Here is a 27,306-nt window from a genome sequence, read left to right as displayed (position 1 = left end):
CTATATTCTCTTCCATCGTTCCACTTGTCCGTTTCCTTGTTCTATGCCATTCTCATTTTTATTCCTTCTAATTTCTGGTCGATGATCGCTCTGCACTCTTGCTGGGTTTTTCTCCAGTATCGTTGTATTACTTCTGGCGCCCTGTGTGATTGTATTCATCTTCTTGTGACGCAGTCGGCTGCCCATGAACACCTGGTTGTGGGGTAGCCCTTGCATTGATTAACTTATTTCTGGTATCTAGTTCTGACAAGGAAGTCGTCTATTTAGCACCTTGCCCCGTCCCCGCTATCATCCATGTGTATCTTCTCCTCCGATGTCGTTCAAACAGGGTTTTCGCCTCTGGCAGCTTTCGCTCGTTACAGAACTCTTATCAATCTTTCTCCCGCGGCTTTCCGTTTCCAAACCCCTCCCATTTGTTCATATAATTCTTCTATTCCCTCCTGTGAATTCTTGGATGGCATATAAATGGCCTTTTCTTTTCCTCAGTCCTGTCTTTCTCTTCCTTGAGAAAGGTGGCGTAGATCACCGAAAATGCGAAATATATTGAGCTTCTTTTCTTTTTTTGTGTGTTTCTGTGTTTTTGTCTTTGTCCACTAGTGCTAACTTTATGTGTGTGTATATATATATATATATATATATATATATATATATATATATATAACATACACACAGTAATCAACCCGAAGGTCGGTTTAGTAGGTGATGGAAATGGATGGATGGTTCACCCAGTACTAAGCCCAAAACGGCTATCATTCATTCCTACTTCCAGCTCTTTCCATGCCTCTTTAATCATTTCCTCTACATACAGATTGAACAGCAACGGTGATAATGGGCAACCCTCCCTTACACCTCTTCCTAGCACTGCCCAACCGGACTCCCCGTTTCCCACCCGCACCTGAGCAGTCTGAGACATGTACAGGTTGCGGATTAGCCTTCTGTCCCTCCAATTTATTCCTATTTACTGCAATATACTCAAGAGTTTATCCCAATTCACTCTATCAAACGATTTTTCGAAATCTACGAGACAGGCAAATGCGTCGCAATGTAGCCTTTATCTTGCCACCCTTTTGCCTATCGCACTGACTTTCCTATGAATTCATAGCGTTTACCGCCCCTTGGCTGACTGACAAACTAAGCTTGGTCATTCGGATATCTGAATGATTTTATGAACTCCCCTCACATTTCATTCCTACCTAATATGCCTCCTACTTCTAATACCTCTTTTAGTATATTATATATATATATATATATATATATATATATATATATATGAGAATCTGATTCTGATGACGACGGTTGTGCCGTCGAAACGTTGAAACTATATATACGAGTGTCCTTTCTTTGTGTTTCTATGTTTTAAAAATCTATACCTGTGTTTTATATATTTGTGCGTCGCCGAAGAGCGTTCCATTTCGAAGATATACATATATATATATATATATATATATATATATATATATATATATATATACATATATATATATATATATATATATATATATATATATATATATATATATATATATATCTGTGTGTGTGCGTGTGTGTGTGTATGTATATATATATATATATATATATATATATATATATGTGTGTGTGTGTGTGTGTGTACACATATTTTTTATAAGGTAATCTACCGGTTAAGGTAGGTTTTTCGATGGACACAACTACCAAACAAATATTTTGTGACTACTAACAAAACACAACCCTAAATTCTACTCTACACCAGGTCCCTCTTCATCTCTGAGTACTTTCTTCCGCCCTTCATCCCGTCCAACATCCCTATCCTGTTCCTTCCCTTTCCTCTTTTGCCCAACATTCTACCCTCTATCACAGTCTTCAACATCCCACTGCCGGTCAACACCCCCTTCATCCACTTTTCCTGCCTCCATAGGATTGCTCCCAACAAACCCCTCACTTCGCCCACCATACCAAGTACTTCCTCATTTGTTTTCTTCTCTGTCCATTTCACCTTCTCCATTCTTCTCCACACCCACATTTCAAAAGCCTCCAGTCTACGTCTATCCTCCTGCTTCAATGACCACGTTTCCGCGCCGTACATAGCTACGCTCCATATCAAAGTTTTTACGAGTCTTTTCTTAACATCCTTACTCAAAGTCCCCGTCATCAACTCCCTCCTCCTCGTGAAAGCCTCTTTGCCTAGCGCAATTCTTCTCCTTACGTCCCTACTACTTTGACCGTGTTGGTCCAAAACACTACCGAGATACGTAAACTGCTCTACCTGCTCTAGTTTTTGCCCTCCTATTTTAATGTTAAGCTTGCCCTTTTTCTTTCTAGAAAATCGCATAACCTTTGTTTTATTAATGTTGATTCTCATCCCATACCTGTCGCACTGAATTTCCAATTCACTCAGCAATGCTTGCAGGCCCTTGGCTGACTGACAAACTAAAGCTTGGTCATCAGCAAACCTAACTGATTTTACGAATTCCCCGCCCACTTTCATTCCTACCTCTAGTTCTTCCCATGCCTCTTTGATCATTTCCTCTGCATACAGGTTGAACAGCAACGGTGATAATGGGCAACCCTGCCTTACACCCCTTCCTAACACTGCCCATCCTGACTCCCCGTTTCCCACCCGCACGTGAGCAGTCTGAGACATGTACAGGTTGCGGATTAGCCTCCTTTCCCTCCAATCTATTCCTATTTTCTGCAATATACTCATTATTTTTTCCCAATTCACTCTATCAAACGCTTTTTCGAAATCTACGAAGCAGGCAAATACATCCTGGTTGTGTTCTATATTCCTCTCGATTAATAATCTCATTACTGCAATGGCATCACGCGTACCTCTCCCCTTCCTAAACCCAAACTGGTCATCCCCTAAGTAATCATTGGCCCTATTCTCTATCCTTTTGTTTATGATCCTGAGAACAACTTTAGCTGCGTGGGATATCAAACTAATTGTCCTATAGTCCTCACATGCCGTGGCCTTTACCTTTTTCGGAATCGGAACTAAAACTGCTCTCACAAAGTCTTCCGGCCAGATTCCCTCCTCATAAATGCTACGGATCAGCCCATATAGCCTCTTCCTCCCACATTTTCCTAAGCATTTTAAAAGTTCCACGGGAATGTTATCTACCCCCACGGCCTTATTTAGTTTCATCTCCCTTAATGCCCTTTCTATCTCATTGTCTAGTATGCCTGGACCTAAGCTGTCTTCCTCTACGTCATTTTCTTTTTCAATGTCTAACTGTGTTGGTCTGAGTTCTTTACTATACAGTTCTTCTATATACTCCTTCCATCTCTCTTGGATCTTTCCTGCGTCAACTATTACCTTACCCGCCTTATCTCTAACTGCTAGCATAGCTCTTCCTTTCTTACTTCCCGATAACAATTTAACTTTGCTGTACACATATATATATATATTAAGAAGGGGGCTCCCTTTGTGCATAGAATCTTCGCCGGAAAAAGTGGCACCTCTTCCCAGTTCTTCCTTCACGCAGATCAAGCATTAAGTTCAATGACTCCTTTTTATTGTAGTTCCGGTAGAAAAACTCACAGACTCGAAAGTGGATCTGCCAGTCTAATCTCACCTGGCCCTCCCTTCCGGCGGCCGGAAGGCAAGATGATAGGATATGATAATTTGAATCATAAACTGGGGCGAGAGGACAAAGGACGGAGGAGCAGGGCTCTTCCTTTTCCTTCTCCCTGGAAGATACGTCTTGAGAGCCCCCAGGCAGCTGGCATTTAGTTTTTATCGAGCTCGCTCGCTTTCCTGCCCCCGCATTCCCTCTCCTCGGAGCGGTTTTCTTTCCGTCAAAAATGGGCGCTCCAAGAGCAGTCCTCTCTCGCCCCCCCTCCCCGCCCCTCCCCCCGGTCCGCATCGGGTCACTCTCCGCCCCGCCCCCCCGCAAGACGCGCGAACTCAACCTTTTCCCCCTCGCCTGTCTCCTCCTCCCCCGCTCGTGATGCGATTACCAGAGTCGATGGAGGGGGTTACGGAGGCAGGGTGGTCAAAAGGGAACGGCCGGCGGGGCGCGATCCTCGAGGGAGTTGATTTCCGCGGCCGCTGAGAAAAGTTTGCAAAAGGGGAAGAGGGGGCAATCCCTCGCCCCAATCGCTGAAAAGTTGCCGTCGCCCGCGGTCGGGGTGAGTCGGGGGAGGCGCCCGCCCGCCCGATGTTGGGGGCGGCGATGACTCTTGAGGACTCGTGGAAGAGGGGAGGATCGGCGATCGATGGCTGGACATCTATGATTTCCCGACACTTTTCGAGAAAAGACGAAAATGATGGAACGGTCCCGTTCGACGAAACATTCTTTCATCATGGCATCCCATTGTCCCCTCCGTGAAGTTGCGGTTGAGTTCTCTTAAAATAGGTGGGAAATACTTCAATTCGAAAAGCTCACACTACGCGCTCTTTTAAGCTTAATTTTAATTTCAAAGTGTCGCAACAATGTTGTGTAGTACTCGAGTCATCTGCTGAAGCTACTTTGTTCTCAGGATTACGGATATTTCTGTAAATAACTGCGTCCTCGGCAAAGAAAATTATGTTAGCGTAAAACCACGGGGGTAATGTCGTCAACTTAAAGAAGAAAGAAAAGTGAACCGATAACACACCAACTTAAGGGAACACCTGAAATGACTTCGGAACTGAAATGACCTATTCGGAATTTCAGCGAACGCCATCTATGGCTACTCTTTGTACGCGACCGTTCAAAAAGTCTGTAATCTAATCCAGGATATTTTGATCTGCGCAATAGGCTTTGGTGATTAGTTCATTTAGAGGTACTCTGTCGAAAGATTTTTCAAAACCTAGAAAAACCGCGTCCACTCGCATGTCATTTTCTTCCGAACCAAAAATATCACGAACAAAAAGGGTAAGTTGTGTCACGCAGGATCTACCCTTTTGAAACCGTGCTGGTTTTTCGTGAATAACTCTTGGCTGTAGAAGTGTCCATTGCCAAACTAGCAATTAACAGGGTGCGTTCAGAAAGTAATGCGATTGAGTTTCCCGTGCCGCTCCTATTGGTCGGAGTGGGATCGAACTACTTGGAATGAGTGGGGGGTACAGGAAGCTTTGCCGCGAGACCGGTTTCAGGTCTCTCCAACCTGTGGAAGGGGCAGTATGTCAGTTATTGTAATCCTCTAAAAAAATCTCTTGAGGAGACTAACAAAATGATTCGTGAGGCTTACGGGGACACCGCTCTGTCCTAATCACAAGTTTCGAGGTGGTTAAAGGCGTTTAAGGAGAGCCGGGAAGAGGTTCACGACGAACAACGCCCTCTGGGCGGCCGTCAACCTGCAAAACCGAAAACAATGTGGCTCGTGTTCGACTATTGTTGGACTCTGACCGTCAATTGAGTATCAAGATGGTTGCCAATGAACTGAACTTGTCGTCTTCTGTTGTGTTTCTGAATTGTTAGTTATTGAAGATTTAGCGATGAGAAAAGTGTGCGCCAAGCTCGTGCCCAAGGTGTTTTCCACAGCGTGCTACGAGTCCGCGAGTTCCTGGCCAAACACCACGTGCCAACGCTGCCCCATCCCCCCTTTAGTCCTGACGTCGCCCCAGCAGACTTCTTTTTGTCCCCTTAGATTGAGGCAGCCCTGAAATGAAGCCGTTTTTCGTCCATAGAAGAGATCCAATCAGCCGTGACGAAGACCTTGCGAGAGGTCCCCGGAGACACCTTCCAGGTACCCGTTTTTCAGCAAACGCTTTATTCCATAATATGATATTTCAGTGTAAGGCATCGGTTGGCGGATTTGATTTGGCAAGCTATGGGAGACATTTGGCGGGGTCATGGTAAAAAACTTTGGATGAAGAAATGTAATAAGTTGACCTTTTCTAAACTGCTGGTTACTCATTCGCCCTTGTCACTTTTGAGTAATTAAGTTTGGATCTATTTCGTTTAACCTTTATTGACATAGGGGAAAAAATAAAAGGAGTCGTGCTAAGTCACGGAAGCATGAAGTTTTCCATTATAAGATCCAACGAATGGATAATAATTCTGCCATCGAAAAATGCCATTCAAGCGAGCGTTGTTAATATATTTATACAGTAACTCGAGACCGACCACCGCCATGTTATGACATATCTTTTTGACTAAGTAAGTACGATCCCTTAATCAACGAGATACTGGAAGGCTGGATGTGAAAAAGGAGGACTGTGCGAGATTTCCCATATCTTCCCTTTATCTATTTCATAAAATCGTCTATATAGAACAATACAACCCCACTACTCCTACTACCCCCCCTCCCTCTCTCTCTCTCTCTCTCTTAGCTTCACCTTTTTTTGTTTGAGGGCCGTCGAAAACTGTGATGGATGAACGGACGGTGAGGATGACTCATACTTAGGTGCTTGATTTCGACTTCGGGTCACTTCTATGAGCACCACACACGCAGTTATGGGCACACCTATCACAGCATTATTCAACCAGAAATAAAAATTGGGGCAATTTTCAGCCAGATTCTAAGAATGAGTTTCCCCACTGAGGGCGGTGGAAATTGAGTCCTCTTTATAAATTATATTTAAGAGGTCCCTTGTGAAAACAGGGTTCCGAGTGATTGGAAAACCACAACTGAAAAATATTTATTTAAAAACGGGTGCTGGGAGGGACCGAGAAATTACGAACCTAATTCCTTCACCATTCATTCCATGCATGGTCATGGAAGATATATTTATAGGTTCGATGAAGTTTGCTAGTCAAGAGTTATTGATGAAAAACCAGCACGGTTTCCGAAAGGGGAAATCCTACGAGAAAACCTGCGCCTTTTGGCCGCGATATATTTAGTTCAAGAGAGAGCAATTTTCTAGATTTGGAAAATCTTTCGACAGAGTACCTCATGGTGAACTACTACAAAATTAGAAGCCTATGGTATTGATCAAAACATCCTGGCCTGGTTTAAAGACTTTTTGAATGGTAGCCTATAAGCTCAGGTGTTCCCCACGGAAGTGCCATCGGATCTCTTTTATTCCTCCTTTAGGTTAACGGCATTAACTCCGTGTTTAATAGTGACATACATACTTATTTTCCGACGACCCAGTGGTTTACAAACATATCCGTAGTCCTGAGGATAAAGTTGTTTTAGCAGATGTCTTAATGTTATATATTAAGGCATCTACTAAACCTCGATTAAATACTTCTATATACTTCTAACGAGGCCTGACCAGCGACATATCTCTCGCTGTTCAGGCCTCGTGTAGAATATGCTGTTAGTATATGGGAACCTCATGAAGTGGGAATCATTGTCGATTGAATCGCTCGCAGCGTAGAGGACTATGTATTTGTAAAACGTTGTTATGATAAACTGAGGAGAATATAAAAATTATCAGAGCAGCTACGTTGTTAATCACTCAAGGAGCGAAGGTTGAATTTCCACAAAACGTCTTGCATAAAGCGGAAGGATATCTCTTCAGCGATGGTGTTGAAAATGTAGTATTACTCCCATTATGCTACGGTGGGAGAAATCATGTCAGTAAATTAGAGAGATCAAGTATAGAACAGATAGGTTTAAGATATATTTTTTTCCACGAACTATAAGGGATCAGAATTTACGCTATTCGTCCAAAGTAGGGTGGAAAATGATTTTTATTTTGCCACTCCTAGTAGCCTTGTGTGTTTTTATTACCTGAGATAGCTTTAATTGTTGTCCTTCTGGTTACCTAATCTCCTCTCCCATGCGTTGAGAGTGTACCTCACTTAGTCACCGTAATGCATGCGTCTTTAGTTATCATGGACTTCATTATTTGCATTATTATACAGAAATATGCCGTAACCAAAAATTAATAAAAACTTAATTGTTGATATTTGATATCCGGTGTGTGATCATCCCTTAGCCACACACACACTTGCTGTGACTTGCAAAGTACCATGTAGGCTAAAAATATAGAATTATTTTTAATCGAGACTTCACTTCCATCGAAATTCGATGTTCGAGATGAGTAATGGGACAATTCAGTCTAAATTGAGTTGGGGTTTGATGTTGTCGTCTTGGTGAGATTTTTCGAGTCAGCTCCAGATGTGATAGCATTAACATTAGTCTAGCGGTCAGGTTGGATCGATCGATCGATCTTCAAACTAATCACTCCTAAAATCCTACTAACACAAAAGCAGACATCGGAAAACTACATTGCACTGAGCCATTCAACTCTACGTGCTTTCTAGCTTCCCTAGTTTCGTTTAACAGGCGTGTTCTTATCCTTCCTCTACGGCCTCGCTCACCCAATCGCACTATCCCTTCTATCGCAATCTTCAACGTTCCATTGCCACTAAATATTTCCTGCATTCACATCTTCATGCATTCTTTGAATTTCTCCGAGCAACCCTCTTTCTTCAAGTGCAATTCCCGGGACTTTTGCTATTTTCTCTTCCAAGCAATTCATTTTTTTCAGCTCCTATTTCTCAAAAGCCTCAGTCTTCGCTCATCCTCTTGCCACAACAGGCAATGTTTAGACACCTACAAAACTACGCTTCATACCGAAGTTTTCACCAATATTTTCGTATCTTTACCAGGCCCTTCTCATCAACTTCCTTCTCTTAATAAGAGCTTCTTTGCCTTAAGCAGTTCTTCTTCAGTCCTTAAGCAGTTCTGCTCCTTACTGAAGGCAGGAGGACCTTGCCCATTTTCATGTGAAACCTACCTCCCTACTGTATAGGTGAATTGTTCCAACTTCTTTAGTTTGCAACGAATTGGTTGAGGGTTTAACTATCGATAATCTGCTAAGAAAGCTAATTCGATGATTTACTCAATTCAGTTAATTTTATTCTCGTCCCCAAATGATCCAGTGGCTCTTTCATCACTCCCTCCGTGAATACGTTGGAAAGTGTGGATGATAGTGAAAACCTTGTGAACCCCCCTGGCTATTACTGTCCATTCTGATTCTCCTTCCGCCACCCACTCTCGTGAAGTTTGATGTATGAGTGTCGGTTTTAGTTTACGGGGAAGTCACCCATCCCTCCTACCTTCTCTTAATTTATGCAATACGCACATTTTTGTGCATAATTACTAGCTTATCATTGATATAATCCATATTCCTTTGTGTGGGTGACCTCATTACTGCCTCTCACCTCCCTCCTTTAAAAACTCGCTCTCGCCTTCTCCTCTATAGTATTATTTGACCTCTTCTAAGTCCTATTGTTGATGATCCTAAGGACTACCAAATCCCTAAGAAGAGTCAAAATACTGATCCTGGATGCCAAATCATCACTGTTGCCTTAAGCTTTTTCAAAACAGGAATTTTTACAATTCAACCAAGGTATATTTCAGGATTCCTCCCTAAAAAATGCAGCGCACGAGCCCATGAAACTCTTCTTCCCATACTTTCCTGAAGGATTTATAGGCAATCCAAAAACTATACAATTTTTAATGCCATGCGAACGAAAGAAAGCATTCGGACTAGCAAGATGGGACACTATTTCGCATGCTAAGCCAGTTGTGCAAAGTACGAGTCCAGCCGCCGACTTGGATGGCGTATTGTGTTGGGCGTCACTGTAAAATTATGTGTGTGAAATGGTATGACAATGCCTCGAGAGTTCATGCGAAAAAGCTAATTATTTTCATGTAATTTGAAAAGGAAAGCCACTACTTACCCGACTTCCCAAGTTTGACTGGAATTGGACCGGATCATGAAAGAAAGAGAGGTGAGAAATATTAGCGCCCATTAAAACAGAATGTACTTGGAGTGGAGACAAATGCCTCAAATCAATCTTAGCTTTAGTATTTACAAATTAATTAACGTAAGAAGTGTTACCATACATTAGCTGTACACATAGCAACTTTTTCTTTATAGCTCTTACTGCTTTTGCTCCATCAAACAAAGTATTTAATCATATGCATCGCCAAATCGTTTTCATTTTCACTTGGATTTGGTATCATGATTGTTTCTACAGAGTTTACAGGAAGATGAGTTAAGCTTAAATCTGTGCACGAAAATTATCAAGACCGTTTTTTGACATGTTTTAAGAGCATTATCGAAAGTTCGTTCACACAAACGGTCAATGACTGCCCAAGCGGGCAAGTATAAACCGTCCCGGTGAATGAAATCCCACCTTTACCGGTCATTGGACATAAGAAACGCATGGCATTGAAAGAATGAAGCATGGCTGAGGTGGAAGTGTGGTTTGTGAGAAGGAGAGACTTAAAACTAGGAATAAAATATGAATTCTTAATCTAACAAGAAAGGAAAGCCGACAGGGAAGGGCGTTTTACAAAAGAAAAAAAAGTACTTCACTAACAGCACTAACTGCCCACCGGCGCACTCTGAGCATAGAGCGGTACAAAACGGGGAAACGGAGGCGAGGGTCGCCCAATTTCCCACAGCGGAAAATTGCACTTGGGCGAGAGGAAGCGGGTGACAGCAAGACCGTGAAGCGGATAAAGGGATACTAAAATAACTTAGCGGAGGAAGAGATCCGTCCGGCCGTGAAGTGGCTTATTACTACGAAGAAAAGTGAAAATTAAAAGACATAGAAAAGACTCGTTCATTGATCTATAATGACTCATATTTAAATGCGCAAAATGTATGCGCATTACATTGTATGTATCAGTCTAGTAAAATATGTTGAATGTATTTGGACTTAATTTAATAAAAGTCGCAACATAAATAATACGAAGCATTCAGTCAGAATGAGCAATTTACCATTAACTAAGCCTAGTAAAATTTATTCGATTACTCTACTGGAGCAGTATGTTCTGTCATGTTGTTAATTAGTGTTAATAATAGGAAATGATTTAAAATATGAAAGTTAACCTTCATAATATTTATTCATCTCTAACGACAAAAGGTTTCAACATTTGGAACTCACGTGGCAATTTTTAAGGCATTTACTGTATATGTGTAATGCCAACGTGCAACTTGCCTAATTAATTTAAGAGTCATTTTTACATTATATATTGGTGGTATGGCGTAAAGCATTGAACCATTTAAATCAATCATTAAAAGATACTCTAGAATTGTACACTTGAGCTCCCCTGACCTCATTCAGGCAATTTTCTCTGATCTTGTGTGTTAACTTTTTTATTAATTCATCAAATGTAGCGCATAAATTTAGGAGCACAGTGAATTGACAATTATCAACCTTTTAACAGAAATTTTATCTTTTACATAATTTTTTCAAGAGAACCGTTTAGATTTTGGCCAAAATCCACTTTCCAGAAGTGACGCTACATGTAGGCCCATGATATTGATCTCCGTAATTAAAATGTAAGCATTTATACTAATGATAACATGAAATATTTAAGATACATTGTTTTGCGATTTTTTAGTTCGAGTTTACCTTAATACAAGTAAATTTATGCACATTTTGATTCATTTCGCTAATTGTCTAATGGTCTGCCTTTAGCTTCAAGATGAGTGATGGTTTTTGTAGCTGTTGCATTGCGGATGTTATTCCCTACGATTATTTAAGATACATTTTTATAAAACTTGAAAATTTAAATAATGTGTCCTTAATTATAGCTAACTTCTAAAAATATTGAATGAGTTGTCTGCGCTCAATTTTTCAAACCATTGCCAATCCATGGAAAAGTTTCAAGTTTCAAGTTTCAAGATACAATTCCTATGCCAAAGGAAATTTAAATACCCTCTCAAAGTTTAGACCAAAGATCTGTTTGTAAATGTAAATTTCAGGTTGGTTGGTGTAGAATCACACAGTGAAAATACAAAAAAAGTTTATTTTGTTTTCATAAGTGGCCGATGAATTTCATCGTAAATTATGCTTTTAAGTTTAAGGATGTATTGCCATTACCCAGAAGAACAGAGTGATTTTCCACGCTCCAGAAAGCTGCTCCATCTATAATTTGCGAATATTCAGATATTCGTCTTAAGGCCACCCGGTTAATCCCGTGCATGGCTATCAGATGACGTCGCTCTTCTAATAAACTTACTTATTCGGATAACTCCAGTCCTACTTCAAATGCAGCTTTAAGAGGACAACAATATCATCCGTATTTTCGTGTAGTAATCTGAAAATCTCTGAACAAGACTATTTCTCGAGTATACAATGCAAGAACAGAATCAATCATTAGCAAAATTAAAATATTCAGTTCTTCATGCGTTCAATAAAACATTTTTCGTAACCATAAGTTAATATTGGTATTTTTAATGCAAAAATATTTGAAGAGCTGTTTTAAATCTTGGGGTTTCTCCATAGAATTTCCCCCTGGTTATCACTGTTTTCTTCACACAATGGGTATCAGATACACCCACGTGGGGTTTCGCAATGTTTGCCGTTGCATTTGATGTAAAAGATACTGGTTAGTCAAATTTTAACCTCATAGAGCGTTTTCAAGATTAATTTTATGGACGTTGTCCATCAAGAAACATTTGATGTGATATTTATAGCGCTACCGATGAAAATGAGTTTCTAAGGACATGATTTATGTCGTTTATAACTTGAATTTAACGTGGAAGAAATGATTATGTGTGCATTTACTTCATAACACTTCGTTACCAAAATAGGTTCAACTGTTATTTTGGTAGCCTCGAATGTAAAATAGAAATCATTTCGATTACTCCAGACGACCCCAGAGAAAAGAGAGTCGGTGCCCTTCTCAGGAAATATTCCCTCCGCCCCACAGAGATTAACTCCACAACCAGCGACTAAACCCTGCAAATCGTGCACTAAAACCTAAAAAATATAATTATTAAAACGGTGAATTTCTGTTTAACCATGATTATAGGTGCATATATGTACGGTAAATCGCATGCCGTGGCGTAATTTAATAATCTACAAAATCTTACACGCCGCTCCAGCCACTGCCTTTCTCTTTAGTCTTTCAAAATGGTCCGTGGATTGAAGTCTGTTATGTGACGGCACCAGACGGAGCGGTGTGGGATATGCTGTGGATTTTAAATGGCAATGGTGACCATCGAAAGCGCTCGGGATCTATTGCGAAAGCCCCTTGTGTGTCGAAGAGGATGCGTAGAGTGAGGGGTGGAATGGCTCTTACCGCCCTCTTGTCCACCAGCTGGCCGCCCGTCCGCATCGCATCCGCCGGGTCGCCGCCGTAGAGGAACGGCACCTCCCGCACTCTGCTGCTGCCGGCCCTCTTGGTTCCGTCGGCACCCACCACCGAGGCTGCCGGGAACACGTACACGCCTTCAAAGTAAGGGAAAATCTCGCTCATTGAATGCCCTCCACTGGCGTCGTGCCCGGCAACGGCGTGCTTTTAGCACCACGCCTTTTGAGGGGCACCCCTAGTGGAGGGCATCGAAGGGGTCCACCGAGTCACTCTCTCGGATTATATTGACCTATTGGCACTCAATTCCATTTCAATTTTTAGTCGGAGGTTATAAATAGTCCAGAGTGTGGAGCCTTCGGCCTACTACCCACACCCTGCGGGGTTCGAGTCCTGAGTGATGTTCTGAGACACGCCGGCCTGTAATCCAAGCGGTGCCCTTTTCCTCCGAACACCACGAATTTGTGGGTGAGTAGGCACAGGGATTGCTGCCCTCCACCAAACTCACGCCCAGACTTCACACCTCATAGGATATTTATCAAACTGAGCCCCACAGTGACAGTTATAAAATTTTAACTTGTTGTTTAAGCTAGAAAGAAAATTTTGAATCATTTACGCAAAAGTCCATACTCCTTAAAGAACAGCATTTCAGCCCTCCATCCGGCTGAAGAGTTGACCAAAGAATCACGTAATCGGAAAAGTTTATTGAGCATATTCTTCTTGTTAGTGATGTGATGTCGAACTCTTTCTGAATTTTGAAGGATTGATTTTCCAGAAAATAGAATTTGAAAGGAGCCATTAGCTATCCAGTGTTTATTACCTTCTGTATCATATTTGTAAAGTATGTCAACTGGTCGGGTGTAAACAGGTGATGGATATTAGGCGAGCTAGTCTTGAAATTATAATGTAGAGAAGTGAGGTAATTCCTTTAGATAGGAAAGAAAAAGTAATTACAGCAATTTGCACTGATTAGTAGAGAAATTCAGTTTTAAATTTTCTTAAAATTGCAGCAAGTCGATGATCATCGGTGAGAGAAATAACAAAATTACAGTTGGTAGGAGACATTGTCGTTTTATTATGTATGGTTTGGGCATCACAACGTTCGCTCGGTCAGGTGATTTAACATTTGCCATTGAAGACTTTGCTCATCATGCGGTGCGTGAGATGCGGTCATTATTGCATTTTTTCGCAATAATTAAGGCACAGGTGGGCATGAAAGGCGAGGGTGGCGCTCCCCTCGCACTGACGAGCGAAATTCACTCGTTGACATGATGTGGTTGAGAGGGTGCGAACGTGGTGCCTGCGGTCACCCAGAAAACACTTCTTCTCTCGAACAATTAGATGGTAAGCTGATGTTTTCTCTCGGTTTAGGCCGCGGAAATAGCACCTTAATGTATTCAATCATGTTTTCAACTCAAATTCACGTTGAAGAGCGTTTCATAATCATGGAGAAATCCTTTTCATGAGATTTTTTTGACTAATTTTTGCATGTGGTCACTTATTTCCACCTTTTTGTCATGTTTTAGCCCAATTTCACTCTTCCCTGCTGTTTATGCGTCGGCTACTATGTCGCCGACCCGACTGCTTGTTCAGAAGTGGAAACAAAACGAAACCCTTCTCCAGTAGTCAGGCCAGTTGGTGGTCATTCAGCGCCCTAGAATTACTTGTGCCTTTACCGTTTTACAGTGGTCCTGGCTATTTAATTTAAATTACTATTGGCATTGACTCTTCCTTCTGAGGACGCATGTTTGCCTAAGATGCCCGTGAGTGCGCACACTGGACATTCTAGGGAGTCAAGAAACAAATACCATTCGATGCAGACTGATGTTCCATTGCATAATCCCTTTACCGATAACTTTGGGTGGGCTGCAGAGTTGGGGACAATACACTCACTTTTTACGATTACTTAGTGAAATACGCAAATTGTTTCCAACATCCGATAGGAATTTAGAAAACTTGCAAGTGAAATCAGTATTGCATTAGCCAATAATTAAGTCGTCAATTATACAAATTCACTCAAAGTCATACTAATTCATACAAATGAAAAATACGCTGGCAAAGTAGGCCTCGATTATCGAGACAGATTGGTCTAACAATAGACGAAGGGCTAATCAACAATCAAGGGAGTCACTTTTGCGTTGCAAAGTCGCATAAAATTGTTATTTCATCTTCCATTTAATTTTGGCGTGAGAGAAAAATTAGCAGAAGGAGAGAGCAAGGAGAGCGTCAAGGTTACTTACATCTTATGGCAATGGAATAGTATAAAAAACAAAAAAATGCACCTTTTATCTATCAGATAGCCGTAAGTAACAATCCACGGATAGCACCAAGTTAATCAGGTCAACATATGCTCAATTAGCATGCTTTATGTATGTCCAAATAGCTCGAAAGTTTAGGCCTCAAAAGTAATTGTGTGTGCGGGGTTTAAGTAACATACTGAATCTAACTGCGTAATTTTAATTATTTTTCTTCTAGAAATCTTCTCGCTAATTACTGAAATGCAATCATTTGCGCGTTTGCATTCCACCGACGTTATTAAATGAAACTGCTTCTATGATTTTTATCCTTGATCACCAAAATGTAGTTTACCTTTGGGTACTTTTATGTAATTTTTCATACACATGACCTTCGCAACTTTTGCAACTGCATGGAAAAAATTAAATTTTAACATTTGAAAGACTCTCAAAATGAGTGAGTTAGCGTTTGGGATGGATGTACCCGTTTGTTACGTTAGTTGTTTGTCTTGGTAGATATTCTATTTATTCGATTTTAAGACATTCTTAGTTTGGTATTTTCTCGCGTAAGAGACTGAAAGTCCAACATCGTGGAGCTTAATAAATATTTTAAAGGTGTTCTTTAAGTGCGTCCAAAGCTTATAGCCAAGATTATATTTGTTCTTTAATTTCTAAATCACACAGAATGTAATCGCTGCTGTTGGGATAGGTGGACTGTGCGAAAAGATGCCAGCGATGCAATTATAATTTAGGGATTGCTCCCGCACACATATGGGCCTTATCTGATCGGGGATTGCGAGGAAGCGCGCTGGGCGATGAGGAGTGGCATGTTCCTCAATGGGGAATTATCCAGAGAGTGGATAAAGCTTCACTAGTTTTATAATCGGCGAGGAAATCAGATCATAGGTAATACATTGTGCAGTTAATCAAAACGTTTATGTCGTTGGCCTTTTTTATTATTCATTATTTAGCATTGGTCCATATGAGAAACTTCCATTTCAATGGTTTAAAGATTTTAAAGCTTGTAAAATGTATGAAATATTTCTCTGGTGGTAGATAAAGTATGAGGAAAAATTAAATCTAACTCCAATCGAAGGAATTTAGTCTTTTTATATTTCAATTTAATGAGAGTATTTTTTTACAAATGAATATTTATTTTCAAATGAAAATTATACACCGTACGTATGTGTTTTGCCAAATGAGATTGATGTAAGTGAAAAATGCGTTAAACGATGAAGTGATACATGCCCCGCAAAGTTGAGCTCTTGGGAATTCAGCAATCATATTTAATTACTGCTTGTAATAAAATAAAAGTAATACTACCAACTTTTGGTTGGTGAGGAATTGACATAATATTTGACTCGGAGTAAAAACAAATTCACATCTAGGACCTATATCTTATTTATTCTTTTAGTCTAAGCTTTAAATGAGTTTCCTCGGGAGAGCTTCCGCGGTGTGATGCAGTTGAAGACTCACGTCGTCCTGGATTTCGTACGTGTTGGTTCATATCGCTGAGACAACAGTTTCATTGGAAAAATACGTTGCTGCAAACTTCCCTGAACTTGGAAACGCCTGTTATATAAAAATATGTGGTCGGTCAGTCAGTCAGAAGGCAGCTGATAGGACAGGAACGCAACCGGCCAATCACAGTGCACTAGACCAAAGGAGTGATGTATGGGTGTATATGGCCAAAATTCAGATTTCTTCGAACTTCATGCAACCAGTCTAAATAGTCCTACGGTGGGCGTTGCGTTGTTATCATTCATCAAGTTTCATTCTGGGGTGAATGTGTTCACTTTTTCTTTGTCCCTGCTTTTTTTGCGGCACAATTTTTTTCATGTTTTTATTTTTGCAGTATTTTTACTTGGCTTTTGTCCATCCCAAGATGAAACTACTAGATGGATGGAGACATTAAACCCAAGCAATCAAATGGCCCTTGCAGTAGCTGAGCTTGGTTCTTAATTAACATGCTTGTTCATCGAGCTAACTGAAACGCATTATTTAGCTCCGTTAAACCCTTGCCGATTTATTTCAAGACTCCTTTCTTCCCGAGCACACATATGTAGTAGTCGTATGAAGAATTGCTATGAACTCGATTCGCTGATTACCCTTGAGGGCGACTTTGAATGCAATTATTCTTCTCTCTAATCGTTCATGGGAAGAAGAGACATTTTAAATCGACAGCAATCTGCGAATAACTATGACCTTAGCCTTTCGAGTATCAACCAATTTCCTAGAAACTATACTCTAATTTATGGATTGTTTTTGCTGATTTTTAAGATATTGGAATATATATTTTTATTTCGCTATTAATGCTGTCGACACTAGTTAGGAAAAGTTATGCATCACACATTAGTTAAAAATTAAAAAATCTAGGATAGTTTTCTTACATTTATTCTCTTCTTTAACATGCATTATTTAACGGTGATATCATAAAATACCATTTGGACAAAAATTGAAGCATAATAATATCAATGCAACAACTTGAGAGTGTAAAAATCATTCGCCTTGACCGGGATTCGAACCCGGATCCCTCAATGTCCGGACGCCTCGATAGCTTAACTGGCTAAAGCACTCGATCAGACATTGAGGGATCCGGGTTCAAATCCCGGTCAATGCGAATGATTTTTACACTCTCAAATTGTTGTATTGAAATGCACATTAGCGGATGACTCCGTTAAAAGTTACTGTCGCGGCATTTCCCGCAGTTTCTTTGGAATTTGGTAGAATAGTATATCAATTCTCAATGCGCTATTGTGGTCCTGAGACTTTTCGTGAGAGATATGCAATCACGCCTCCCTACAATGATTAATATTCAACATACTCGTCCTTTTTCTTAGAAAATTTATCCCGCTGCGTTGGTCGCATTGACTTCTCTTTTTAGCTCCAGAATAAAATCTGAGGGCAGAGCGTAAGCAAGGGTACTGCTTTACCTGGAAACGATGTCAGTCGGAAGGCGATAGATAAGTAAGGGTGAAGCGTTTATTCATTTAAAGGTTTACTGATGATTTGAATGCTGGCGTAAAAACCTTATTGTTTGGGAGAAAGGAGAAAAAATGTTAGCGCTTTGGACGTTAAAGAAACCCTGACTTAAGAACGGGGGGTCGGGGATCAATGGGTTGAGTGTGGGGGGAAAACAACCCTTGGGCCTTCACTCCCTCGCTATCTTCCTCTTGTGATACTGGCTTCGAGCCTGCGGGCCCTTCCCTCCGCCCTATCCTCCTCCCACCATTACTCTCTCTCTCTGCTCGCCCGCAGGAATCTAATAACAACCCGTCGATTTTGCTCACTTTTCGCATCCATCGTTATCCAGATAGTATCGCTCACTCCCACTCCGGCCATGTCCCTTCCCGACACACTCGTAAGCGCGATAGCATCGCCGCCGGCAAACCGCATACCCCTCCGGTCCATTAAAACTTGTGCAGTTTCATTCATACCGTTCGCCAAAGTCGGGGATTTACTGGAAATGGGAGAGGGAATGAATTGGCGGAAGGGTGGGCGTGTCCGCGGGCTCTTTGGCCATACGCTTTCCGGTTTACAGTACTTTGGAAGCTTTGACAAATCTGGAATCACGGGGAAGACTCGTTGCGATTATTTTCGTGTTATGCACAAATTACAAATTAAATGTCACAATTTTAAAATCATTAATTCCTTTCTTTTTGAGTGCGTCAAATTAAAGTTTGCATGTTACCTGTGACCAAATGGTGGGGAAAACACCGCACCATTTCATGCTAGCAAGTTTAAATCTTAACACAATCTTAATCCTCTAGATTTTTGACCCAGCATCTTACTCAGTAAACTTGTTTGAATGATATTTATTTAAAAAAATTACTTTCTTTACTGTAAATGGCTCCCAGTTTGAAATCGTAGAGTGGGAAAGTTTAGGGTGATAATAAAATGTTTTCGCTCCGTTTTGGCAATTTCTGTAATATTTTATCACTCGGGGTCTTCGCATCAGTTGCAGATTTAATTAAACCAAAGTTCTTCGCTAACGTGATGTAGACTTAAAAAAAAATCAAATTTTAAACTATGGTGGGACCTACAACTGCGTGCATTATGAATCTTTCGGATTTGAGAGTGGCATTTGAACAGAGAGAATGCGAGCCTCGAATATTTATTTGATTTTTAATTGTGATTGTAAATGCATAGGCCCTTAACTTTTCTTTACCTTGATTAGCTGAAAACTAGAGAATGTGTGTCAAGTGCTTTCATTATAGAGTAATTAATGTGCGATGATTATTGGTCCGTCAAACTTTGTCTGCTATTCCTCTCCATAAGGGTCACGTCAAGGTGTGTAGATTGATCCTCCCCCTTCGGTGGATGGAACTCATCAGCGTGCCTGTTGATGGCAATGTGAGCAAATCATTTTCGGCGTTTTCGACGGTTGAACTGCTATCGAAAACGACCATGGAAAAGAGGGATGACACTAATCGCTGAACCTGATACACTTTTGGGCTGCAAATTACTCGCTTAAAGGGTGTTCATCGTGTTTTATGCATTAAACATACGCATTATTCACAATTTATTTAAAATGTATACCGAAATTTCTCTCTGATTCGGCAGTCACCTATAAATAAATTTATTTATTCAACGAACAATGTATTTCTCAGCAGCTTCTGCTAAAACCTTCGTTAATTCCACTCTTTATGTCACGGTAGAGGTGTTGGTGCTCTGAAGTAAAGAAAATGTATTCATCATGAAAATTTGTAATTATTATGATTTTTTCGAAAGTCAATCATTTCATTGATGGAAAAATAGTACATTCTCAAGTGTCAAGATACAGCTACAATTTCATTCTTATTCTTTTGATGTCTTTTTTAATGTTATCCATAAAATTATATTTTGGGTTAAATTGCCGATTTTACAAATGCCAGCTACTAGGTTTCAAAAAGCGATTTGCTAAGACAGGATGGGTCATGGCAGGCGATGCCTCAGACCTTGTTGGCCGGAAAATTTTAATGCGTATGGTATATTTTTGAGGTACGTTCGTAGTTGTCCTAATATTTCTTCCCTCTCCTTTCTTCTGGAATAAGTACCACTCTCCAACGGCGCCTCAACCTAATCAGCTGTTATTGAATGCGCTCATATTTTCTCAGAGAATTTCTCATATTTTATGTCAACCACTCTGCTCTCAAGGCTGGGCTTTGGGCCACTGCTATTCACTGAGTGCTTTCCGCTAAGTGCTTTCAGCCGCGAGACTTTTGAACTACGCGCAATGTTCCAGAAATGTATTCCTTATTTCAAAATTCGGTGATTTATATGAGGCAGTTGTTTAAAAAACCCTTGCTTTCACCAAAAGTTATATTTACAAATAATTGCCATCGTAATTAAATTCACATAGCCCAGAAAGTAAATTGAAGCGGTGCATTAAGTTATCCTTTATAGAGATTCATTTAAACGTTGCGTCATAAACCTGCCGCTAGGCACTTGTTAGATATTCCGAGTAATGAAGTCAGCTTACGAAATGGATGAATCCTGGAATTCACCTACAGTAAAATAAGCCCGAGTAAACTGACCTTAAACAGATTTCCATAAATGAGAAAAGTATTTGTTTTGGTTGAAGGTAGGATACTTAGGTCCAATATTTGTGCAAATAAAACAGAATAATTATAAATCCTAAAAAAATATTTTAATTGCTCATACACACAGATTTTAATAAAAGCACTTTATTTTAAAATACCAATCTACTTAGAGTCTCAACATGCTGTGTTATCAAGCAACCGAGCCGTAAATTGAGATAACCGTTATTACAGTAATCATTTTAAATGAAACATGAAAAATATCTAAAATGTCGCCTAATCAACATGATTTCGACCTTCGGGGTTCCTCACATACCTAATTACGACTTAATAACTCAGAGCAAATTTGCTTGCTAATCTTTTCGACGAAGATCAATTGGAAGGAAGGGGGGGTGGAGGAGAGTGCTTTTGTCCGCTGCCAGCGGTTGTAGCAGTCGTCGGAATATTGGTGTAAAATGAATCCATTAGCAAATGTCGGACACATTTGGGGCTTAGATATCGATGAGCAAACTTCCCACCCCGATGGAATGTTAGGATCTCATTAATTTAAAAGGAACTTCGCGCGATTACAATGTTGCCATAAACATTGTAGACTTTGTGGAGTGAGTGGAGTGACTGCATTGGGAAGAACATGTTCCGCTACCCAAAGCAGGAGGCACTTGCTAATTACATTCAATGTAACATCGATTACCTAATTTAAAGGCATTTTTAACGATTTTTATTTGCTTTGCGTTTTATTAGTATACATTTTTTTGAAATTTGTATCAATTTCTATAAAAGTAGTGGCATTAAATAGTAAATCTCTGTAAATATGAATTCGATGGTTTCAGGCTCTATGCGTCAAAACCGGAAGTAGTAAAATAAAGTTTTCGTGAAAAAAATACCAAGTTTAATTATTCAGTGATCTCTGTTAATATGTTCAGAATACTTGTATTTAATAATTAGAAACAGCCCTCCACTATGGATACACAAGAAAGTTATAAAGCTTCATTGAAGATATTAAGTAACGGCCAGAGGTATATTTTATGGACCTAGAAATATCTTCAGAAATAGTCTTCGTTCTCTTTGGGACTAAACACTTCTAAGCTCCTTTAAACTAAATACTCTTGCTGCCAGCGTTTAAAAGACGACATTTCATCTCCGCCTCTTCTCTTTCCCCCTTCATTCCACCCAAATAACTAGTGATATCCTCTCTCAGCCTCGCTTACTCAACATTCTGCCATTTTCCAATCTCCAATGCACCATTACATCATAATATCTCGGACGGCCACTTATCTTGCGTTCTCGAATTCGCTGCAAACAATATACTCTCATTTCCTACCATGACTGTCAAATCTTCGTTTGTTTTCCTTACCAATTTAATCTTCTCCATTCTCCTCCAGTATACTTTCTTCTCTTTCTGATTAGATTTTCTATGCGTCATTCATTCTTTTTCGAAAGCATAAATCACGACATACACTTTATGGATTTATTTAAACGGAGCTCTTGTGTAGACATCGTAATAATAATAAAACGCCAAGTATGATTTTGAAAATGCTAAAGGAAGAAAAAGATCTCCTCTTGCCGGAACTTTGGACGTGATTCTAGTAATTGGTCTACGATCAGCTGAACTTTGAGCAGAGCTCATTCGGGAGGCATTGGGTTTTGCCGGATACACCGCGGGTTTAGATGAAGACAAAGCTTCTATTATCAAAGAATGTCCGTGACTTGAAATCAAGTTTTATTGTTTTTATTGCATCTTGTGCGATGTAAATTGGCACAATTGTTAACTAAAATCAAATCTTGTGATTATAAAGATAATATATGTATATTTTAATTAAAATTTATTTTCACCGTTAAAATATGAAATTCATTTCCTTGATTGAATAGGCAAAGCGCTTAAATTATAATTTAGGCGTGAAGGTATCAGCTGCCTAGCATTCATCCCATTACGCCACTGCCTCTTTATTTTAACCCTTAAAACACTGAAGTTCATGAAATAACTCCTATGCTAAATCGATTGGATCATTTATTGAATCATCTCAAATCTTATGATAACAAATTGTGTGTGTGTATATATACCTGTATACCTGTACATATATAGTACACGTAGAAACATTTTGACGATTCGGACTTTCAGTTTGTATACTATATAGTTGTTGTGGTTACTAAGTTTTTAAGGCTCCTCTGGTGATCTAAGGTATATCATTTTACTACAATGCAAACTAATTCATGGAAAATCGAATGTGTGACAGTGCAATACCCATATTCTTGGCGGGATCCGAAATCTTGACAGTTATTAAAGCATAATTCTATTACATTAATAAGAAGCCGATTACGTTTTTGAAAAAAATTAAATATTATTCATTTTGCTATTTTTGATATTATTAAAATATTGCATAAAGTGAAAAGAGATCTAATTTGTCTGTTGATCTAATTTTGGTCATTCAGCGTTCTCAAATGCACAATTCTAAGTTCCATACGTTTATTGTCCGAAATTAATTCCCACATCAACAGCTTTCGGACTCACGCCCGAATTAATTTTCGAATTTCGCGGAAAATAGTTAAATGTGGGAAATATTTATTTAAATATGGTTCTGAAATATTGAATAATACATCAGTCTCTCCCCGTGCGTCTAGAAATAAGTCCTTACCCGATGGCCTAGCAATCATTATCTACCGTTAAAACGGTAGGCTGTAGGATGACTATTTTTTCACATAAGAAAAATTCACAAATTTCTAAAAAAAACATGCAACTTGCTAAATTCCAAAGAAACTGCGGGAGATGCCGCAACAGTAACTTTTAACGGAGTCATCCGCTATGTTGCATTAAAATGCAACTTGCTGATTAAAAATCCTTAAGAGTGATAGACAGTCAATCAATTTCAGAAATATTCTATTTTGCAATTAAACTAAAATTTTTGGGTCACATTATAACAATTTTAAAATTTAAATTAGTTGGCGTTTTAAATATTTTTAGGACATTTAAATTTGAATCATTCTATAAGAGTACGAATTAAAAATATTTTCAAGGAATAGGGTTTTTAATTCTTTGGTGTGAAAATAATAATAATTATTATTTTCTGTAATCTACGGTAGGTTTAGGATGGACGCAACTAACAAATAAATATCTCCTAACAAAACAGCATCCCACTTTACAACAAGCACCACTTCATCTCCGTATACATCCTTCCTCTATTCGTCCCGCCCAACATCCCTATCCTTGCCCCTCCTCTTTTGCTCAACACTGTCCCCTCTATGATAATCTGCAACACCCCATCCTCAATCTGAATGCTCTGCATCCATCTTTCCTGCCCCCTTTGGATTTCTCCAAGCAATCCACCTTCTTCCCCACAAAACTACCCTCCATATCAAGGTTTTCACGAACCTTTCAAACATGTTTACTCAAAGTCCCTGTCATCAACTTTCTCCTCCTTTTGAAAGCTTCTTGGCCTAATGCAATTCTTCTCCTTATTTCCTCACAACTTATTTTAAATATAAACATTTTGTCCAATACTTAACTCTAAAATTGAATGAATTTAATTGAATAAATTAAAATTAAATAAAGATAAATTATATTTAAACATTTTAAATTATGCGACGGACGGAGACCACTGGAATATTCGCGGTATATTCTAAACCATGACTTACGCTGAAGAAAGTCTCGAAGGGCTATAATTATTACTGCAATGGGACAACGCTGCATAATAAATAAATACTTCCCAAAGAAACGGCGTCTTTCGGGTTGAAAATGTTATTTCTGCACTGGAAATATTTAGTGAAATATAAGTGTTTAACAAAATTATTTTCATTGTATAAAAATAATTACCGTAGGTAAATTATGGCTTTTAAGAATATAATTTTAATAAATAGACACCTATTTTCAAACACTAAAATATTTCACAGCTCAGTAACCTGGGCGCACGTTTCGAAAAAATACTCGTCGTTTACTTTATCTTTCGGTATACCAACTTCCTTTCTCTTGCTTTCTTAGAATTACTCTGCTGGCAAAATTTCGGAAAATCGATAAACGATAACTTTCTACTGACACATACGTATAATGCGAAAATTGTCAATATTTTTCATTGTATATTAATTAAGTTGTAAAGATCACTTGATATTTTTAAAATACTCAGGCTTATGTAGGCATTTTTAATCGCATTTTCATACCCAAAGCTTTCTTTTCTCTGGCGTGAGAATTCTCGCCACGTATTTTACACGAAAAGATGTTCTAATTTAATTCCACATCAGACTCTGGAACAGTGTGCCATTTTTTAACCTTTCTACTCTGCTGATGAACTTACGTTTGCCACACCTCAATTTTTGAAAGGCATACAACAGCCTCTCTGTACCCTCGAAAATGCATACTTTGCACTGGTAAACTATTTACATCTCCTTTATGAAAATTAATTTTGGGAACGTGCCAATTATTAGTTAACAAGGTAAGGGAAACCGTTTCCTCATAATCACCAGTATTCACTAGCTTTTCTTGTGGAGACCCATGCTAATGCAATAGTGAATGACTTAATACAAATCTGATTGTGTCGTTATAAAAATTTCATTTCGTTCAACAATCAACAAGTGGTTTTCTTTCTAGAGCTTGGAGGTTTTTGAAATGCCAATTTCATATTCTGTAGCGATTTCAGGGAGACATAAGCCTTTTTTCTCTTTCGCCATAATTGCGTCTCAACCAAATAACATTGAGATGTGTAGAATAGTTCGGATTTCCAGAAAACCATACCCGTTGGCTTGCAGTGCGTAATGGTATCAGTGACGAGATTGTATGTCCACTCATGTCATTTTCGATATAATTCCAGAGAATTTCACATTTTTAGTCCCCTGACATAAATGAAACGAGATTCTCTTTCTGGATAAAATTGAATAACTTTAATCAAATTAAAAATTTCACAGAACCAATGAGTTGCATGTTTACCACTAAATTGTCGGTGCATTGCAAGTAAGTCATACTATTACCTACAGATATCTCAACAACCATGTATGCCAATTGTATTCACACCTCTAACATTTTTAAATTTTGCACGCAAAATTTGTGTATTAAACACAACCAAAAAATATGGCCTGTTTTTCGAAATTCTCACCAGAATTTCATTACTTTAGGATGATTACTTAACATTTTCAAAATAAATAAATCTTTCCTGATTATTATAAAGGCGTTACTATCTTTTCGTAAATTTGTACAGCATTTGAAATTTTCTTGATTGATTATTCATCATTGATTTCGCATACATAAGAATATCTATCAATTATTAACAGAAATTAAATACACACAGATCCAATTTTCTCAACGGAGGATACTTCGGCGGGCGTCAATGAAATAAAACGCAACTAAATGGGGGCAAATCATTTATTAACATTTTTGAAGTTCGTTGTTTTTTTTCTTAGATTATGCTGTTAACAAGAGTCTTCAGCATTTAGAGGGGATTTCAGCCGTACTTCGTCGATCGTTTGGAGCGAATCTGGGAAGTGAATTTAGAAATGTCATTCGTTTCTATCATCAAAACTTTTTATGGAATATGAATGCTTCTCCGTGATATTTAGGAAATATATGGAAAATCAACTGAATTGTGCCGCAAAGTAAATTCACATTTATTCTGCCTTTCATTTTAGTTTTAAGAATGTAATCTAATATTCTGCTGATTTAATCATCAATTGAAATAGCCTCCAACTTCTTTAAATCTGCTCAATACGATTATTTATTAGTCGTCGAAGGCAAGATTAGATGCGAATTATGAAAACATCGCTTGTTTATTTTCCATTACTGACAGACTGATAAACTTGATGGAGGAGCATAGCCGTAGTGGGAATATATTTTTTAACTGGCCACTGAAAGAGATATATTTATAATTTTATTGTAAAGCTATTATTTTTAGGTCGTTAAAATTAATGTTTCCTGATTGAATGCTTTATTATCAAGCACAATCGTGCATGTAAAGTAATCGTGTATTTCACTTCGTATATAGATTATCCTAAAACACCACTTTGCATTAAAAATAAAAAGCAGGATAGTAACAATAGCCATTCGCAATTGATAAGAAAGTTATGTGCATTCGGATATCTATACGCAAAGATTTTCCGTGAGTAAATATTTTTTATGCAGAGTTTTCCACCGCTAAGGATAGCACCGAGTAGTCTTTAATGGGAGTCCTTCATTTTAGATTTGTTCGATTAGCGTGTATTTAGAATTTGCACCTCTAATGTATTTGACTCTGCTGGAGTGGAGGAGGTGGAGGATTCGACTGTAAGTGCTCCAGCTAGAGAAGAGAGTTAAGCGAGGAGGAAAACTATGCTTCAAACCACGGATCTGGTTATTTTTGCTCTCATTGTCATTGACTCCCGGAGCATAGATACTAGCCACCCCTGGGGGGGGGGGAGGATACCCACCTGCCGAGGCGACGCCGACGAGGGTCGAGCAGAGCGACAGCATCGCCGCGGCGCGCGCCATCCTCCGCCCCATCTCCCCAGAGCAGCGCCGATTCGGGCAGTGGTGCACGGGCGACACCCTCGGAGTCCTCGAGACCGGAAGAGCAGCCATGCGACGTCCGTCCACTCGACGCTCGGTCCCGCTCTGCACGCCAGACGACACCAAAGGATCACCGTCGCTGACCACGAGCACGGTTATACCGGTGAGACGCCCC

General features: G+C 39.4%; 1 protein-coding gene across 1 annotated transcript; it reads right to left on the bottom strand.

The window, feature by feature from the left end:
- Positions 1 to 27,244, bottom strand: LOC139694745 (uncharacterized). Its single transcript, XM_071593249.1, has 4 exons — positions 27,053 to 27,244; positions 12,910 to 13,058; positions 9,549 to 9,566; positions 1 to 192 (listed from the first exon to the last, which is right to left on the bottom strand). Exons 1-4 carry the CDS (start codon positions 27,201 to 27,203, stop codon positions 1 to 3), a joined length of 510 nt encoding a protein of 169 aa, XP_071449350.1. The 5' UTR covers positions 27,204 to 27,244.
- Between the last annotated feature and the right edge of the window lie 62 nt (positions 27,245 to 27,306).

Source organism: Hetaerina americana, unplaced genomic scaffold, assembly GCF_022747635.1.
Source record: "Hetaerina americana unplaced genomic scaffold, ioHetAmer1.1.p SCAF_54, whole genome shotgun sequence".
NCBI lineage: Eukaryota > Metazoa > Arthropoda > Insecta > Odonata > Calopterygidae > Hetaerina > Hetaerina americana.
This window is presented reverse-complemented; position numbering and strand designations above follow the sequence as displayed.

Bases quoted from the DNA above. Each gene is read 5' to 3' on its own strand.
- LOC139694745 (XM_071593249.1), bottom strand. From the start codon at position 27,203: ATGGCTGCTCTTCCGGTCTCGAGGACTCCGAGGGTGTCGCCCGTGCAC. The intron at 13,059-27,052 runs GTGGGTATCCTC...CTTACTTTGAAG, and splicing joins CGTCGGCGTCGCCTCGGCAG to GCGTGTACGTGTTCCCGGCA.